The sequence below is a fragment of the Pezoporus flaviventris genome, unplaced genomic scaffold (genome assembly GCF_033815535.1).
Source record: "Pezoporus flaviventris isolate CSIRO_AGI_PZ_B2104156 unplaced genomic scaffold, CSIRO_AGI_Pfla_v1 ptg000047l, whole genome shotgun sequence".
NCBI classification, from domain to species: Eukaryota; Metazoa; Chordata; class Aves; order Psittaciformes; family Psittacidae; genus Pezoporus; species Pezoporus flaviventris.
Genome location: NW_026892595.1, coordinates 14,379,659 through 14,400,022, shown reverse-complemented (window position 1 = coordinate 14,400,022; position 20,364 = coordinate 14,379,659). Strand labels below are relative to the sequence as shown.

The following is a 20,364-nucleotide window of genomic DNA, read 5'->3' as shown; positions in this document are numbered from 1 at the left end:
GCACTTAGTGTCTCCCCCACTTTAATAAACAGAGGATGAACACTCAGTGTAGGAAATTAAATTTAAATCAAAGTCAAGTGAGATAAAGTAGCTACTTATCACCACTGCAACGTAAAAAAATACTTGTGAATGTTAAAACTATATTCAAAATGAGAGAAAATATTTTAGCTACTTTTCCATTTGCAATTTAGCAGTGCTTAATAACTTTATAACTCTTCAGGTAGGCAACGTTCAAGAGAACCCAACAATGTTTTGTCAACATTACATACCTCTTTTTGTTATAGCCAAACCAGCCCAAGCAGCAGCACTCCATCTGGCCAAATTAATTCAGCAGGCACAAAATAAAGTTGATGGCATATTATTTATAAACAAGTGTATTGGCACGTACCTGCCTTTTACTTCTTTTGTATCTTGGCTTTACAACAAATTTCTGTGATGTTGCATTCATTTGCCAGAACTCTAAACAGAAAACACAGGCAAATACATTGAATGTTTACAAGAACATAGCTCAATAATAGGTAACCCTGATGCCACATGACAGTAGATATGGCATTCTTTCACACATCAGCTGTGGCAGCAACTTATTTTTTCAAGTTTCCAGCTATAAAGGCAGCAATGTTACAGATGCTTCCCAGTGACAGAGTTCTTAATAAAAACTCTACTAGTGATAATCTGGGTCTGCTGCAACACATGATCTGTGGGTGCCACGCTTCAGAAAGCACAGCAGATGCTCTACGCCAAAACTTCACCAACATTGAGCATGTAATATTATTAGCACAGTGCTTCCATGGAGTGAATTGCATTTTCGGGAATTCAGCAGACATTCACAGAGCTCTTGCAATAGTTACCTAAATTAGTAAGAGGAGCATGGAAGGCAGAATTAATGCTTTAAGATGATTACATTCACAAAGCAAAATATATTAGAGTTGAGAGTAACCTCATGAGATTTTGGTAATGCTCACAATCAATACAATATTCCTCCCTTCTAATCCCACTATGTCTTTAACTTCTTAAACCTCTAATCATAAGCACCAAATAGTTTGTTCTTTTGCCAAATCCCTTTCATCAAATCTATTACTAGCCACTCATGGAAAGGGGCACATGATAAACTAAGCAGAGACAATACTTGCTGTCACCCTTTTAAATGTCCAAGAAGTATTTTTCCATCTTTAATCTTAGATTCTTAATCCCTGCCTCACTTTTCCCTATACAGACCAGAAATCTCTTCCCTTCTCTTGTATAAGCATGTTTACTATTCATATAACCCCAAGATAAATTAAAGGTTTGCAGTTGCTTATTTTGTAATGCTATTTTTTTCCTTTTTCCCTTGACTACTTCCTCTCCTTTGTGCTTTCTGCAGCTTTGGACATTCTTTCAGCCTCCAGAAACTGAAAACTGCTGTCTATATTCCAGAGTGATTTTACCAGTCCTGTAGAGAAGTAGACAGTACTCTAAGAGTGATGTAAATTAAGGCACTGCCAATTCCCATACCTTTGTACACAACTTTTGGTTGTGTTGGAAAATCCTGAACAGTTTTGCTGGTTGGACAGGAAAGTTTCTCACAGCTCTACCTCCCACCTGCTGTACATTAATTGTGAAATTTCTGCAAGTGGCTCAAACAACAGGGTTAAAACCAATGCTGATAGGAATTTGACAGGGCTGCCATATCAGCAAAACCTTAAAACACAAAGTTGAATTGCCTATCTGACAAAACATTACCAGGAGTAAATGCTAATCTTAATCTGGAGCAGCTACTTAATGATAAAACAAACTAGGAAAGCAAAGCATGAGCAACTGGTGTACTCTTGGCTAAGTCTTGGGGATTCTGCTGTTACTTTAGTGTGTGAAGTCTGAAGATATCTTTTCATGGAGGGGTCTGCACAATTATAGGCCCTTTGCTTACAAGTGTTTTCATGGTTACACCAGTGCACTTGAGGATTTTCTTTACAAAATGGACCTAAAATAAAGTAAATCACATCCAAGGGTCCCTATTTATTTCTTGCAGGCCTGCAGTCGCTAAAGCTCACAATAATGAGAAACTAAACCTTGAAAATTTTTTACACTTTTTTTTTATTATGCTTTACATATGTTGATAAATTTACTTTGTGGTTTAGTACCATACAGCTGGCTTTCAACCTGTCATTTTAGCGTTTATGTTATGGTTAATAAACCTGATAAACTTCTCAGTCAATAAAACAATCATTTACAATATGCACATAGGGTCTCAAATAACTTAACCAGCAAATGTGACCATTTACCCACCATCAGTCAGTCATCTCTAGAAGGTAATAACGCAGCCATTTATGTTAATGCGTTAACACACATCAACACTGCACTATCATTCACAAGCTGGATGAATTCATACAGGGTGCATTTCCAGCCAGGGACCCTCAGGCAAAAGAACATGACCAACAAAATCACAGGAAACACAGACAGCTGAGAAAGTCTACTGGAAATTTTGTTGGGAATATATTACCTTGAAAAAGTGTAATAAGGATTCATAGAATCATAGAATCATTTAGGTTGGAAAAGACTTTTATTGAGTCCAACTATAAACCTAACACTGCCAAGTCCACCACTAAAGTGCCACATCTACACGCCTTTCAAACAACCTTAAAAGGGCTTCTGTTATGCATGATTTGAAAAACAACACTTTCAACACTTTAGTGTTGTCTAAGACCGCGTCATTGCACTGTGTCTCAGTACAGATTGTGAGAAAAATAAGTCTACTGAATTATGAAGTCAAATGCCAAGTCACCCATCCAAGCTTTCTGATTTAAAGTCCTCATTACCTCTTCAGATCATTGCAAAGTACAGTATAATTAATTATTTTCTGCAATAGCTTTTTTTTTTTTTAATACCCAAGGTGTAAAATAATGTAAGAAGAATATTGCTATCAAATTGTGGTATAACAGTGTGTGCTTTTACTATCATTGATATCGAGTAATTCCTGTTACTTGCTTTTTTTGCCTAACATCAGTATTGAAGCTGATGAAACACCCATTCCATTCCTAACACAGTGCTGAGTGGAAATCTTCGCTTCCACACAAACTCTTTTAAAGACAAGAAGAAAATCTTAACATCAGGAAAGATCTCCTTAGACTGGGCAAATTGATACATTAAGAGAGTAATAAGGAATATAAGAAACACTGATGAAATAACATACCACAGTGGTTGTTACTAATAATGGTTCTGCTGTAGTACTTTTCTCTTTTTTTAATCAACATGCTTTGGTGCATTAAACTGGTGGATTCAACTTGTAATTAATTCCTTTTCAGAATTTTAAAGGCAGAAACAATTTTATTCCAAAATCTTGAAAACATGAAATTTCACTATTAGGAAATCTTATAGAACAGCTGATAGATATCTACCAAATACCAGCTCTAGAGGTCTCATACTTCAACAACCTAAGGCAGAAGATTCATTTTAAACTCAGCAAATGTTGCATTATTTCCAACCTTTCAAATGACATGCTCAAGAAGTGTGACAAAAGATGCACTTTATTATTTGGCCTTATGTTCAATTAATTGTTCATATGACACTACCCTCTCCACAAGTACAGGGAATAACCAAGGTATGCACCTAAGGTGCACATACATAGAAAACTTCATGATACAGATGTTGACATTTTGCACTGTATAAGCCCCTCCATCCCAACAACTCCTCGGGCAATCATCAGCAAAGGACATGAGGCATGAAGCTGGGATACTGTTTTGTTTAGACTCAGAAAGATTCCTTCTTCAGAACTGAAATCAAGGTGACCCAGTTATAACAATTTCCCTTGTTTTCTTCTCATTACCGCTCTGAATGATTCTACTTCGCTTAACAACTAGCAAACCTGCACACACTGTGCTCCTGGGGAGAACCCATGCGCAGTACCCAGCACTGTAATATTCCAGAGCCGACTGCTAGCATAGAACAAATAGTTTGTAACAAGATGACTGGACATCTATAACTCTTCTGAAGAAATTAGTCTAGAGGTTATTTCTACCAAAATGACAGTGTCTGTGAAGGACAGTTTTACTTATCTAGGATACATTTTGTAAAGTAGGAAAACGCATCTGTAAAACTGGCGAGCTCTTGACAGAATGGGGATATGCCATAAATACTGCAATTCTAACTTCAATTAACAAGTCAACTTCTCAGACGAAAACTCATTTTTTTAAAACCCTCTTATCCCTCCACACACAATATAAACTGTTTGTGGGATTGATCACTACCAGCACTTGAAACCACTTCTGCCTCCAAATTAATCTGTACTGAAATGCATGACCCACACCGCAGCCAGTACTGTGAAAGATGCTGAACACACTGGAGATTTGACAGTCACTGAACAGCAATGATACTTGGCAAGTTCCTATCTCCCAGGCTTACGGTCACAACACGGTACTCATCCTCTATCTTAAAATAGGAAAATTCCATGAGGAGTTATAAACCAGTTGTAAACTGGGGTTTATTTTCACCATCTTTAAGCCACCTCAGTCTTTTGCTGTCTACAAATACTAGCATATAATGCAGTCCACAGACTGCATGACTTGTTAAGAGAAACATACACCACAACATGAAGGTCTAGTAAAGGTTTCGTTCATTGGATTCAGTTTTTTTCAGTGCTTCGTGTTCTTTTCCAGTGTTTTCAGTGGTTTAGATTATTTTTTTTTCAGTGCTTTATTATTTAATCAGAAAAAAAAGAGATATACAAATAAACAATATACTATCAGAAGATTATCTATCAAATGCAGTTAACAAATTTGGCCTTAGACTAAAAGAAGTCAGTAAGTCATGAATATTAAAAAAAATCATACCAGATGGCAGGTCATCTGAAGGAAATTCAAACAACTTGGATTTGTAAACAGAATGGAAATGGAAGTCATCCTGAAATAGTAAATAATTGCACGTATTAAACCTGGATAAACTAATAGACCTTATGAGCATTAAATAAACAGTTTCAAAGGTCCTTGTTATCTAGCACCTACACTAGTGAACATGCAAGTTGCAAGGCACCATTATTCTACACACTCCTCCTCTTCCCAACTGTGACATGAGCGCTAACACAACAGTTAATCATATTTTATGTGAAATATCTCAGTACATCCAAAGGAGTGGCTAAGCATGCTTGGAGCAAGGTTTAAGAGAACTGCCCAGTGAACATCAGTGAGAGTCACAGCAACTGCTGAACTGCAGTTGAGGATGAACCAGCAGGCATGGGATGTAATGAATCCAGAGGAGGAAGTGCCAGAGACCAGGACAGGGCACTCACAGGCTTCTCCTGCTGGCTTCAAGGGATCCTCAGCACCCACTGGTGCTGCACTGTACATCCAGAGTACATACATACTTACCACCACCTAATTTTTAGAGGTGTGCTTTCATTTGCGATGATGGGGACTCACATGTGAAGTAAATGAGTTGGGAATGAGGGGATTGGTTCCAGAGCCTTATGCCTACCCTGGACCCATGAATACCTGTATTTAACAAGCAACACAATAGGACTACGGTAAGTTCTACTTACATCTGAAGTGTAGTTTTCATCTGGCTCAATAAGGTAAGTATGATTTCCATCATAGAACATCCCACTGTCAAGAGCAGGAAATGTAAATACTGATTTAATAAATAAATACTAGTGCAACATGGAAGTAAGTTTAAAAGTTTATATGTTTCGAAAATGTAAATATTTATGAAAGGAAGCAGTTAAAACAATTTCAGAAACTAAATGTACTTCTGAGTCAATCTTTTCTTTCTTTGCTTCAGAAAGATATTCTCTCCAGTGGTTATATACACTCTTCTTTCTTCCCCAGAGAGAGTCTACAACACATATGAACACCACCAAAATTGACTAATTTAGCCAACTGAAAATCCAGTTCAGAGCCCTCATTCCCATGCAAGAGAGATCTACCTGCAACAGATTAATAAGGAACTTAGGAACACACATATTTGGAACATGTGAACAGCCTTCACCCAAATAAAACATTATTGAATTGAACTGATCCTTTGGTTTCAATGGTTTTGATTAACTCCTCAGCATTTCATATAGTACCAAATACAAAGAACACAATGGGCTTCTTTGGACCTATGTTCAGGGCTGGTTTGGGCATTTCAGCAATAATTGTTATGACAGATCATATTTTCTTTTTAAATTGAGTTAGTTTAAGTCTGTATTTCTAGAAAACATTAAAGGCTATATGCAATATCCTATCACTATGGACATTATATGATAATCATGGGATGGAGATAGGAAATCCCATCAGACAGGCTTTAGATAGGTTGTGGTGAAAAGAGATACAATAGACCAACACTTCTACCGTACCCATGGTTCTGGCAAAGTATTCATAGTCTCTTTCTGTATGGCATAAAACCTTCTCAACCACAGAAATTTGAACATAATTCATGACAAGCCCACTGCTCTGTATCTCAGAAAATCTGTCACTTTGCTTGCAGACCCACAATCACCAGCTGTCTATATTTAATTCCAAAACACAGTTCAACTCTAAATCCAGAGTTTAGAGAGCCTTAACAGTTTGTCTTTTAAATGAATGAAGATAGTTTGTGACAGTAACACCAGATGCTTTTGCATTACTACTTGAATGTGCAGCAAAGGAAAGGTCCATTTCTGAAAAAATGTTTTCTATTAAGTGTTACCTTAAGTTTACTTAGGTAAAGAGTGTACTGGAGTTTAGCCTTTGACATAATGCAGGATGCACAAGCATGGCTGAATTGCACCTTAAAAGAAAGTGGTAATACAGACATTACTCTGTAACACTGTAAGACCAAATGGCATTTCTTATATCATCACCATTCTTACCTATAACCAAACTAACATTCATTTTTAGTAACTTTGCCTTCATTTCAGTGACATCCCATATATGCATAATTGGGATTAGGCTATATCAGCATGTCCCCATCAAAGTGCCACTACTAAGGGCTCTAAGCTCAGCATGAATATGAGCTGTAAGTTCAACCATGGCACATAGTACATTACAGCAGCATGGAAGCAAGATTTTTTATTTATTTTGATTACTCTTCAGCAAGCTTTTGGGCATCAAAAAACCACCACTGGGACTATAAACAGGAAAACCAGATGCTTTTCTTTTTTCTTCTGCAGCTTTTCTTTTTTTCTTTTTTTTTTTTTTTTTTTAATCAGCAAAATTGATTTTGGTTCTGCAAAGGACCAGTAAAATACTGTCATTATCAGTATGATAGTCAGTAAAATACTGTGATTATTAAGAAATATAAGAATATATATATTAAGCTTGCAAACCATTACAGGTATCGATGAGCATACTTCTTTTAATATCATTCACTTATGGGGTTAACTGTGTAGGATTCACAGAAGTAGCTTGGGATACTGACTGTATAACATACATCAAGTGTGATCATATCTACAACTGAAAGCTGTTTCACCATTCAAATTACCTGTGCTTATTCTTTAGAAATAAAATATTGTCCACAAGGCTTAAGATAAATATTCCAGCACCTGCTTAAGCTTCTTTGCCTGGGAATAAAATGAGATTTGGGAACATCCTGCTGTTCTTAATGAGGCAAAACTTCCTTTCCTCTAATTGCAATTTCACTTAAGCACAGTCTGCACGATAAAGCACTCCCAGCAACTGGCTTCTCACGCAACTGTTGCACCCAGCAGCACTGATCTCTCATCAAGTCACTCAACGGTGACAAGAACAGTCATAGCTGACCTACAGATCTGACTTGCCCACTCAAAGTGTTCATGGCTTGTTTCTAACCGACTTCAGGCCTTGTGCGCTGTGAACAAACCACATGCTCACAAATGTATTAGAGAGAAAGCAATAGCAAAACACAGGCCATTTTAAAACCCTGAATTTTGATTATATATATTCTTCAAGCAAACAGATTTGTAGTCCTTAAACTTTAATTTGCAGTAATACCAGCAGTTTCTATATTCACCACCAGTAGGCAGCAAAATCATAGACCAATCTGGCGTGTGCGCGACTCGCCTTGAAACATGGGACTGCAAGTCATGTCTGACTATAGTTTATTTATATCCCAGCAACCAGAGTGGTTTGCATTCAAAGTTTTTTGTGTTAACTCATAGGAAACCGGGGTTACTGCAGATCCCACAGAAAAGAAAAAATCAATGCAAACAAAATGGCTTGCTCAGAGTTAAGGCTGCAGAGATACATTTCTCATTCGCAAAGTCATTAAGAAGAGAAAAAAAAATCATTATTTTAAGTATTCTGACAGCCAGTCATATCATTAATTTAACTTATAAAAGGAACAACATAGACATTATCAACAGAAAAACTCATAATATATGATTAAAAAAACACAACACTTTCTCACATGTATGAAAAATCCTGCTGTTATAGCCAAGATTGGGAGGTACTAATAAGAGTGGAGATTAGCATGAACTTTGGGAATATGAAGCTCGTTATTCTATTGAAGGCATCTGTTCAGTCTTAGGCACTTCCTAAAATTCATGAAAGCAAAGTTCCTGCCCTGCAGACCTTATTAGAAGATAGCTCTTCCCAGCTTCCTTTATTCCAGCAAGATGCAACAAACTGTGGTTGGAGCTAAGAAGCTCTGACTGTTGATCTGAGTTTCTAATAATTACTTAGCATATAAAATCAGCTGGGGAGGACCTAGGTGTAATGATGAAAATGCACTGTCATAAAGCTTGACTTTAATATAGCTCAGCAAAACATCACTTTCTCATTCTGTAGGAAGGGAGAGCTGAATTGTGCAAGTAAAAACAAAAGCATCTTTCATCACTTAACTGTGTTAGAAGGGACCAATTTGAACATCAGGCAATTTAAGAACACAAAGCAGCAGGAGGGTCAGTCTTAAGAACAAGCCCACAAAAGGAGAGGCAGGAAAGGACATATGCAGGCTCTCCTTCCTTTCTGCTTTTCTTTTTCTCTTCGGAGTTAGCAGGGGCCAAGACCTAATGGATCACCGCTAATGGAAGCCATGCAGTGGCTCAGGATGCATTAGGATGCTACTATTTTTAGGCTCACTGTCCATACTGAAACTGGGCTCGGGTTTCTTGAGCTGTTCAACCTTGATCGTAACAGCTGTAAATCAGAGTAGTGCAAGGATGACAAGTCTTCTGCATGCATTCTCCCCCTTTCTAACAAATAAAATACAAATAGAAAAGAAAGACACTACTTAAATAAATGTACTTACGTGGCTGATACCAAACCTACAGAATAGTTGACAGACAATAAGCTGAAGATTTTTACCAGCTAAGCTCTGCTTCCTCACAAAAAGGCAAAGCTCAGGTAATGTCCACACAGGCTTGCTTGCTTCATGACTTTTTAAGCTGATCTCAGTATCAAAAGCTCCGAGATCCCATAATTCCCAGATTCAACAGACAATGAAGTTACTTGGTTGCTCTGAAAACCTGACTAGCATCTTTCAATAGTGCCAAAAATAGGCAGGTCCAAAATCAATACACAGCTTCAGGAACTTTCAGATGACAGATAATTTAATTACATTATTACTAAAATTATGTACTTAAGAAAAAATATTGCACAATTTTATGTCCTTTTTTACAGATTTTCCAAGATTTTACGGTACCAAAGTATTATCCCATGCACACAACTTAAGGAGAGTAATTCTGTGAAGAAAATGGATAGGACAAGAGAAGCTCTAAACAGACATTTTCATTTCTAAAGAGTAGATGAAGACCATAAAATACATCATTATAGCAACAAGAAAAGAGCATACTTTCCATGGTTCCGGTCAATACTGGCAGTGGGTTTTATTCTTGTAGAATAGAATGTTTTCAGTTATATTTACTCTTCTCTCTCTATAACAAATTATCTTAAAACAATACCGGGCCACTGCCCTATGTCCTCAGTTAAAAAAAAAAACAATAAAAGAACTTGTGTGCTTTGTCAGTGAATCCTGAAAGCAGGGGAACAAGCCTTTTGCAAGTTTCAAACTAAATCCAATTTTCTGAAGATTGTAGAATACTTAATAATGGTGACAAACTAGTAGGAAAGAAAACAGCACTTATTTTACTACAAACAGCTTTATTTTGTTTAAAAGGCTAATAAGCTAAGGCCAGTAAAAACAAAACAGCAGACTTACTGTAATCCATGGCATGTTGACAAGGCAACAAATGATACAGGATTTCCTCGAATTTCTCCCTGATAATAGCAATGTTCTCCTCCCTGAAATTGGAAATTGAGACTGTAAATCCACAGGACATCGCACAGTACCACACTTCATCCTGACAAACATAAATACACTGCCAAGCCACTGGCATGGCACCTAGAATTGACTCGTTCACAAGGGTATTTATCCCATCTCCTTTTAGCCATGGTTTGTACCTAGATAAACATAATTATTTTGACTCTCTACACCAAATTAAGATATGGTTAGTGTGAAATCCCTGGAATCCTGAGACTGGTTTCAGAGACAAATAGCTCCAGAAGTGTCATCTTTCTTCAATGAATAGGAAAAGAGTGGGAATTAGGGGGCTTAGGCTCAATAACTGGTCTGCACCCGGCTACATCGGACAAGATGAAATCTGCTCTGAGACGAATGCAATTTTCTACTTCTGAGGAGAAAGGTATGCTTATCAAACAATAATACTTGATTAAAAAGGCGAACAAATCTGAAGTGCTCACTAGTGCTCCAAAACTAATGGGAACTTTAAGTATAACCGAACAGTAAAGGAATACAATTAAAATTAGTATTTGCCTCTTCTCTTCCGCAAATGAAATACACACCTCTCAAGTAAAATCCAGCAGACCTTACTTAAAAAATCTCCCCCTTAGTTTCACAGAAGCCACACAGATAGCAAAGTAACTCCTACTGCACATACACCAATGTATTCAGTATTGCACAATGTCAACTTTTGTACGCAAAATTAGAAAAACAACTCAAACATGCCTTAAATTCTCACTACCACTCTAGACTGCAGAGGAACTTACCTATTAGAGCCTTTCCAAATTCACCCATGCCATATTACTGCACTACTATTGCTTAAAGGACTATAAGAAGATTGACAGTGCTTTATTTTTATAATAGCAACACTTGACAATTTCTATTCCCTATCAGTAAATGTACAAATAACCTACTGAGCCTAGCGTGCCCAGACATGTGAATATTTATGTCCATTTACTGCAGGGAGAGAAAGGCATTGCAATTACTCCTTTTTCATTAGCCAGGAGTCACTTACATGACGCATAGCACAGTGATTTTAGATAACTGACATTAAAAGCTCTTGGATTTTCCTTTTCAAATATGAAAAAAAAAACAAGATCAGGCAAAAGGCAAGAAAACACACAGAATATGTTGGTAGCTTTGTGCTTTTTCCTGTTCCATTTTCTACAAGGCATGCAAAGTTGCTCTTTTGAAAGCAACTACGAAGTATGGGTGACTGTTTTGAGATGCTGTCCTTAAGAGCACAGGAGCCTGTTTGTCAGGGCACGGTTGCTCACGGGGAAAGAGACATCTCAGCTTGGTCACTAGACACGATCTGTTCCTCCTCAAAATCTTCTCTGGAGCATTCATTCATGCTGTGCTGCTGTTGGACCCAAAGCACTCAGTGCAGCCCATGACCAGCAACTGCAGCACTACAGAGAAATGCAACACCTCATCCAACAGACTCTGAGTCTGACACTATTTGGCAGGCTTGTTGCTTCACTCTGCAAGGAGAATCCCAGTGGCATATCTTCTGTTAAAAGCATTACACTTCTTTTTTCCCCTTCAATTTCTTTCAGTCTCACTATTTCATCATTTCCACATACCACTTCTTCCTTCCACTTGCTGTAGTGACAGCAGCCACCTCCACTGCCTATTCACCTCCACAACTCTTTGTCTGCGCATCTGGTACAGAAACAGGATCCCTTCACCAAACTGACCTGCAGAGTGACCATCATGCCACTCACCAGGGCATGTCTCTAATGAGATGTTTGCAGGAAAACACTACCAGTGCCAGGCAGGTAACGTTCAACAGGCTGCGCTGATGTTTATCTGGCTCACATCCACGAGAAGCTCCAGGGCTGACCCTCCATACCAGGCTGCAACAAGGTGCCTGGCAGAAGACATATGATCTATCACCCTCGGACCAGCACTTCTCAGGAGCGCCAAGCTATTGGGACTCAGGTGGGGCACAAGTGAAAAGGAGATGGTTTGAGTTTCTGCTTTGCACTCACATGCATTTTTGCCACCAACGTTCTCAGTTACGTGGGGTTTTAGACAGGCTACATCTTACTTTGTTTTATCTGAAACCCTGGCTCATTTTCACTCTTTTGTTCTTTTTTAAACCTACTTACTTCCTAGATCTTAGTTAATTTAAGCTCTCTTCATTTGAGATTTTCTTTCTTTCAGACTGTAGCATGTCCCCCACTATAGGATCACAGTACAGCTTAAGTCTTTCAGGTCTTCCTGGAATATATGCAATAGAGACTCCAGTAAGCTAATAACAAATCTAACAATCAAACTATATTGATAAGCTAAAACCTCTTGAATAATAAAATACTCTATAAACAAAACTCTTGCAGTAGTATTCCTGTAAAAGACAGAACCGGAGTAAGCACATGAATATGGGAATAATATTGAAAAGACTATCAGCAGGGAGTTGTACAGAGTTCTATCTGTGGAAGGAATTTGGAGTAAATAGACAGATCGGCTTGTTCTTATAAAATGTAGCTAATATGTATCAGAAGTAGAATTTCAGGCTCCATTAGTTTGCTAAAACATGTCTTTGTAACCAGGAGGAACATTTTTTCATACTAAGAATCCAAGTCTGAAGCTCAGTGTGTTTTGATCTTCTTAATGAGAATCAGACAAATGCCCTGTGACAGTACCTCCAAATTAATTTATTCCATAATAATAAATCCATGAACAATTTTTTATGCACACAGATCTAGAAAAGAATTCCACAGAAATACAGATCTAAATTCCAGCCTAGGCAGCTAAATTCTGGAGTAGGAAAAACACAGACGCACAAATTCTATTCCACTTAATCAAATCAACAGAACTCTTTGATCTACTGAAGTTCACGGTAATTTTGATGGAGACAGAAATAGAACTCTGATCTTCTCCATCTCAGGGACCTATTCTTATCACGACAGAATGTTTCTTTCTATATGCTAACATCCAGGGGTATTTTGTACACACAGACTTAAGTTCCTGTCAACATAATGTAAGCCACCTCAAATCAATTAATAAAACCTAAGGTGTTTGAATGAAAATAGCTTTTTTTCAAGTACTTGATGATACCTGAAAATTGGTGTGTTGGGTTGTTTCTGAATAGAACTCTTCAGTGTAAGAAATCCTGCTCTCACAATACTTCTAAACGGAGTTCTGAGGACTCTTCTAACCTCAGCAAGGAAGTAAGAGGTGATGCAGTGAAACCAGATGGCACCAACATGGATGGCTCTAGGAAGAGTGATTGCTTAGCACTCTTAAACAGTGTCTCAAAGTGAATAAAACACACCAGTAACAAGTGGCACATGGTGGGGAGGGTGAAAATTTTACCTTGTACTTTTGGGAAACTCATTTTCAAAAGTTCACAAAACCTGTGAAAAGAGAAGCATTTAAAGCTGCAAAGCATGGGACTGGTTCTGTACAGGGTCAGGACAAATGGTCAACATTTTCTTTAGAGTACATGTAATTTTGGATGAGAAATCCAGTATATGGGAGATCTAAGACCACCAGAAGAATAAACATAATCCTCACATCTATATTCTTTTACTCCGCTCTCAGAAACACTCACTGAAGGACCGCTACTGACTCTCTTCCCTATTGCTATCTGTAGCAGTGAGACAGGAGCTGAAAAAAAATCTTCACTTATTCTTAAAAATGTTCTGGTGGCATATGAAAATTAAGACTTCCCGCAAGAGCTGAAATTAGCACCATTACCAACAACAGTTCAGTTGAGATCATCAAGGGTAGTTTGTGAAGAGCTATTGCTTTCCTGTAGCTATAAGAACCCCTCTCTACTCTCTCAAAAACAGGCAGTAATTGCCCACCTCAGCAAATCAAACTTCCACACTGGCCTTTGTCAGCTACCAGAGAATGGTTTAGCGTTAAGATGAAGAGAAAGCAAGACTGCTCTTTCAACACATGCCAGCCATTACCAGCACATTTACCCCTTTCTGTTCTAAAACTGAACCTGCCCAGTGTAGAGCCTGGGAGCAAATTAGGCTGAAGATCATCTCCTATGAGACAAGGTCAGCCTGTGACAATGTCTGCAACACAGATCTGCAGCACATGTACCACACATTCACCCCATATCCAAAGGCAATCAACTGCTAAAGCAGAGAGAAGTTCAACATTTCTGCCTCCACAAGGCACACAGCCACTGTTCACACTGTGGTTAGCACAACGCCAGGCAAATTTTCTGCCAACGCACATGACACGTACTTGATGTTTCCTCAGTTCAGTAAGTTCTGCTTCCTTCATGAAACTTCTCACCTTTACAGTGACTTCCAAGACCAATGCAGACTATACAGATGTTTAATCAGAAGTCTATTGATTCAGGGAGCTAAAAATGTACTAACAACCTACCAAAAAATATAAAAATCAGAATGACTCCAGGGTCAATTAGAAGAAATGAATCATTATGATAATGGTCAGTTTATGACTTAACCTTCAACTTATGCTTAAATTGGATAATTATAGCAAAATCCTGAATGAGGGGTATCTTGCCCTGTGATCTGCTACAGCTCCTCACCAATGAGCAAGCAACCCCTTTTGCCCATGTCTGTCCAAGTTTTCCTGCAGCCTGTCTGAATAGACAGTGTGACAAAGATACTAAAAAATGTGAAGGCAGAGATTTAGCAATGCAAGTAAAATCTGTCCCCATTTCTATCTTTTAGGATAGTTTGTCCCTGCCCAGAGGAGCACCAGCTGCTGAGTAAACACAAAAAGAGACAAAACCCACATGAACTGATATTCTCAATGAAGGGGGAAATAAGCAAAACAAAAGAGCAGCCATGACAGTCAGTGATAGCGGTGGTTCACTTTTCTCTGCAGTCTCAGTGAAGAAACTGCTGACCATACACTGACAGCGTTTGTTATTCACCTCAGAGACACTATGACCTTCCCAGGGGAGAAAAATTAAGGATGCACGTTCATCTGCTTTCAAATAATACCCGACATCAGATCTTCAAGTAAGCAATTTTCTGCAATTAGGAGAGGTTCTGGCCACTAAAACTCATGATACACTCAGGCACTGACCCTAAAATTAATAACTTCCTTCTTCCAGCAGCTACCTATTCCTATTTTAACACTCATTAATCCAGAGGAAAGGAGATTGCTGGTCTAGTTCAGATCCTAGTAACACAGCTCCCTCTTTCTTTGCAGCAGAAAGCTCCCAAAAGGCCAGCTAATCACCACACCACCATTCTGTGAAATGCCATATAATGATTAGCTTTTTAAAGAACTACCCATTGTGGGGTCACTAGTTTGAAAACTGCTTCCTGAGTAATCACTTAGATCTATTTACAAATTATTGATGCTTGCACAAGTTTTGACTCAAGGATAACTAAGGCTGCATGAGAAAGGGGAACAGGAGAAGAAAATGCACACCCTCTTGCTGACTTCTACAGCAGAAAACAACTGAGAAAATGGATGGGTTTCTACTTGTAAGTAGAAAAGTCAAAATGGCACTTTGAGCTTTATAACTGAATCAAGAGAAAATCTCTTTTAATCGACATGCTTCGGCAAAGACAGGGGCCCAGCTGGCAGGACCATGCTGTCCTTCAGCAGAACCCTGGGCTCAGCCCTTACACAGCTCATAACAACTCCAAGGATCCTCGCATCACCTCTTTGCAGAGTAGGTCTCTGGACTTGGCTGTGGTGTACTGTAGACTCCTGACAGCCAACTGTTTTGAATATGTGAATGGTTCCCTCCCATTGTAGGAGGACAGCTATCATTCATAAAACCTGGAGCCAATGTGCTGTAGTGACATTAGGTTATAACACTATTTCAGATTCTAAAATCACAAATACGGATTCCAAAATTAGGATAAAGCATCACAGCTTCTAAGGCTTCTCCACAAAATGCCCATGTTTGAAGGCTGTTTGCAACACTTAAAAAACACAGACACGCGTTTATGTGACAGGATCCTGCACATAGGAGACTCGTTCCAGCAACCATCGGTGACTCATGGTAGGTGCTTTCAGCAGATGGCAGGGCTATCAGCCCAGCTTCCTGGTTCGGAGGCCAAACCAGGCTTGTGTTTACTGCCATGTAGCTATGAGAGAAGATGCTCTACGAACGTAGCTGCAGGGTGTGGACAGAGAGCTCACGCCAGCATAACACCATCTGGTCTAGGAGCTGCCTTGGCATCTGCTTGGGAAACAGCCTCTTGACTTGCCTTACCTTGGTGTTTGGGAAAATTATTTTAATTATCAGCTGCCAGATAAAGATGAAGCAGAGGAGAACAGGGCTGGCTACCACTTTTGCCTACTCTGTTGTCTTTAATTCGGCTCTTGTAGAAATGCCTAGAATCTCTGAGTCATGGCAGACAAGTCATTTTAATGACATTTTGTCCCATTCCTGCATGCTTGTATGTAGGCAAAAGGGAGCAAACATTTTAAGGGACTATATGAAAATTTATTATAATCTACCTATACTAATCTGTCACATCATTTCATCAACCTACTCCGAGTCTGAAGCCAAGTTATAAGCACATGATGTACAAGATTACTACAAACACAACACAGAGGATGACATGTTGGAACACACCTACAGGGATACCAATCAGTCAGAAGACAAAGTTCTGAGTAAAATGCAGAAATATACTAATTAGATTTCCTCATTGGCTCATCATCTCTGAATGACAGAAACTTCTGTTTAAATGAGAATTCACAGAGCTTGAGACTGTGTCAGAAACATTAACCTACTGTATATAATACAGTGCCAGCTCAGAATCTGTAGGGAACAACAGATGTATATAGCTAAAGCTATTTACAGAAGTCAAGACCAAGTCAGTAAAGACATCTAGCTAAGTCATGCATGGAAGCACTCTTTCAGAGGTTCAGCAGCTTCAGTTTGGTTAGCTTAATTCACCCCCAAAGGGATTATGTTAAACCCCAAAATTTACTTTCATTTTTTAATATGAACATCTACAAAGTCATTTAATGCTCCTTAATGTTATAGCAGTCATTAATTTCTCTTAGGCATACTTTGTCCTTGAAGGGTATGAGTTTACAGAACACTTGGTTGATGCCACTCTCTGGGAAATAACTCATGAGGTGCACAAAGTCTGGCATGACTTTTTTGCAATTTCAAGCACTGGACTGCTGCCTTCCCTCTGGGGCATGTGAAAACCACAGCAGGGAAGAAGTGACTCACGATGGTCACAAAGGCACCTGACTTCTCCCTTTAGCAGAACCAGGACTTCATTACTGGGGCCCACATCCACAATGGGATGTAGGTTTTAAGCTCTTGATGGCTTCCACTTTCTGACAATTTTTCTCCCCTCCATGACCAGCTAAAACCACTGGATTTCTTTTTTTATGTCACAAAGAAAAGGACGACAAGATAATTAAACCTGTAAGATCCTACATGAGTCACAATCTGAGAGTCATCCTACGGTAGTATATTAAAAAACACGGCCTGGGAAGAACTTGTAATACTGAAAACTGCCACTTTCAATTTCCTGCTTCTCAGAAACAGGATGTATGTAAAAAGTAAGCTAGCAACAGCAGGAACATAAAAAACATATTAAAAATGTTAACGCAAATGTACATTAGAAATGCCAGCTTGTAGGACCACTGGGTCAGGCAAATGCATTATATATGATGGCTGATTATCTTGCCCTGGCACCCCACAGAAGACATTATAGTTTACTAAACCCCAAAAGGATTGCCTTCATAACTAAATCAAAGCTAAAATAGGAAAATGAGATATTTCTCAATGCCTATAAACTCAATGCAGCAGCATAACATTGCTGAAATAAAAGATGTCCAGATTAACTGAAAACACACAGAAATTTCAAATTTTTTTCATCTCTTCTTCAAGACACATACAGCAACACTAATTTTAGATGAAATCTATGGAAAATAGTTTGACCAGTATACTCTGGGACCACAGTTTCTATCAGGTATATGCCATAGAGTCATTCCCTGCTCTGCTACTACACTCTTATCATCTTCTTCTTAGACTTTGAATTTATGAACTCCCACCATACAGCAAAATGCCTATAATTAGTCACTAAGTGAAAGAAGTTGCCACTTGTTATATCCAATTTCATCCCATTTTAATTTACTCCACTGGTCAAAGATAGCTACTTCTCCACCTTCTTCTGTACATTGTAATGCTTCCCAGGTTTGCACTGCTAGCAAATTTTATTAATATACTTTTTCTTTCTTTTTTACCTAACTCATTAATGAAAATATTTGATGAGAGCAGTCTGAAGATCAACCTTGCAGGAATTCCCTGCTAAACTGTGTCAGCCTCACAGATTCCCTGTCAGCTCTTCTTCAGATAGTTTATTGCTATTACTAAAAGTAGATTACGGCCTAGATTTATTAATAATATGCCATGAGGCAAGCAGGACTCTGTTGAGGGAATAGGGAAGAGGAGCTCTGACAACATTACAGGAACCCTTCTTCAAAAATCTCCTCTCAAACAAGCAAGAGAGCAATTTTTCTGGTACTAACAACTTCTCTAGTCTCTGGACACAGCTGAAAACGGCCTGCCAGAAAAAGGAATACATAATTCCTGCATTATTTATGACTTGTTCCTTTTCATTTTCTTTCCTTCCCCAGGGGCTCATCACCAGGTTGTGCAAGCTCTGGGTACATGCACACACAGCTTACCCACCAGCCCCGGGCTCCAGGCTCCCACTGCAGAGACACCCTGTGCTCCCCTCCCATTCCCTCCCATCAGCCAAACTGGAGCTCCAGTTTTCAGGAAGAAAATGTAATCCTTCCCAAGAAAGCCTGTTTAGCATACGGGCTTTTCTGGCAAGCTGAAATATCTTCCTCTTTGATTACAAAACAGTGAGTTAACAAATGCTAAAGGAAAATTAAGAGATTCTTCTATGGAGCTCAGACATTGGAAGACCTTAAAACTGTAAGATACTGCTGGAAGCACCTCGCTGTAAGACTGGAAACATACCAATCAATGATTAAAATGACCTCCTCATTGGCTCAGTGTTTATTCTGGCTGCACAGCTAAGACTGTAGACATGATCAGTTCATACCTGTGGCGACAGAGTCAAATGTTGGGATACTACTGAGGATAAGGTCTTATCAAACACAGGCACTAAGATGTGCAATACAGAGACGTCGCCCTCAGTCACAGGCAGACTCCCTGAGCAGATCAGATTTGAAAGAGTTTAACAGATAAAGCAATACCCATCATATTGAGGCTGCTTCTATATTATTTTCCTGGAAAAGAACATTTAAAGAGCCTTTCAAATACACAGCACACATAAGCTGAGACTTTAACACAGCAAGGCAAGTAAGAACAATAATCTTCCCCTCTTGCACACAGGCATTAGAATACCCATAAGCTACAGCAACAGGCATTTTGTGAATGCTACCAGCCAAGGGCTCTTCTTTTCTGTGCAGCATTAAATTGCATTTGCCCCACAATACTCATCCCCAAACTGCAATGATGGCACCTCTGCTAGAGCCACTGCAGAGCACAAGGCCATGATGGGGCAACCCAGCTCGAGAGGACGGCCACAGGTGGTTTGAAGAAAGGCACTGGGCACTCACTGTATTGCTCGCGTCCACTGCTGCACAGGCAGAGGCTGAACATTGCAGGGACACAAAGCCACAAGGCAATCTCAACCCACAAGGCAAGTTTGGCAAAAGCTTCTCCGTCAACACCACAATGGAGGAAAACAGTACTTAGCATTTAATATTATTCCATTTATGTTGTTTAATACTATCATGATCATAAGCATGCTGTGAAATAGAAGCAAAAAGCAATATTCTTTAATGCTGTAAGCATAAAATAACATGGCTATTTTGTACCCATAATACACATACTGTGTTTATACCACCGCACTGAAGAATCTGAGGTCTATGAAATATAGTTCCTTCTAGTTATAGTTAAACAAGCCATCAAAAATTCATGGCATTTATCTACCACAACTCTACCTGTTCAGGTTCTCTGGGATCTGAACTATTTTCATTGCTTAATTTTTTTCAGAAAGCAATTTTATAAGCACTCATAGACTTGTCCAATGTTTTTGAGGAATACAGGCATTTATTTCTACACTCTCCAAAGAGGAAAACTGAAACATTTTATATGAGACATTGTCACTGAATAGATATCAGTTATTCCTTCTGAGGGAGAAAAATCCAGCAATGTGAACTACTCAGCACCATAGCTGGGTTTTGCCTTTTGTCTTACTGACAGCATCAGTGACAGAATGATAGCCCCCCCCAAAAAAGAGAGATAGATAAAAG

The 20,364-nt window shown here is 38.8% G+C and overlaps 1 protein-coding gene across 13 annotated transcripts in view; it reads right to left on the bottom strand.

Annotated features, from left to right (window-relative positions):
- ADAM22 (ADAM metallopeptidase domain 22) overlaps positions 1-20,364 on the bottom strand; it is a 131,219-nt gene that overhangs the window by 49,177 nt on the left and 61,678 nt on the right. For all 13 annotated transcript variants that reach the window (XM_061468402.1, XM_061468404.1, XM_061468405.1 and 10 more), the window contains exons 5-8: positions 10,063-10,145; positions 5,507-5,570; positions 4,803-4,872; positions 389-459 (exon numbers count right to left, since the gene is read on the bottom strand). In XM_061468402.1, coding sequence (XP_061324386.1) covers positions 389-459; positions 4,803-4,872; positions 5,507-5,570; positions 10,063-10,145 — 288 coding nt within the window. The remainder of the gene's footprint in view (positions 1-388; positions 460-4,802; positions 4,873-5,506; positions 5,571-10,062; positions 10,146-20,364) is intronic.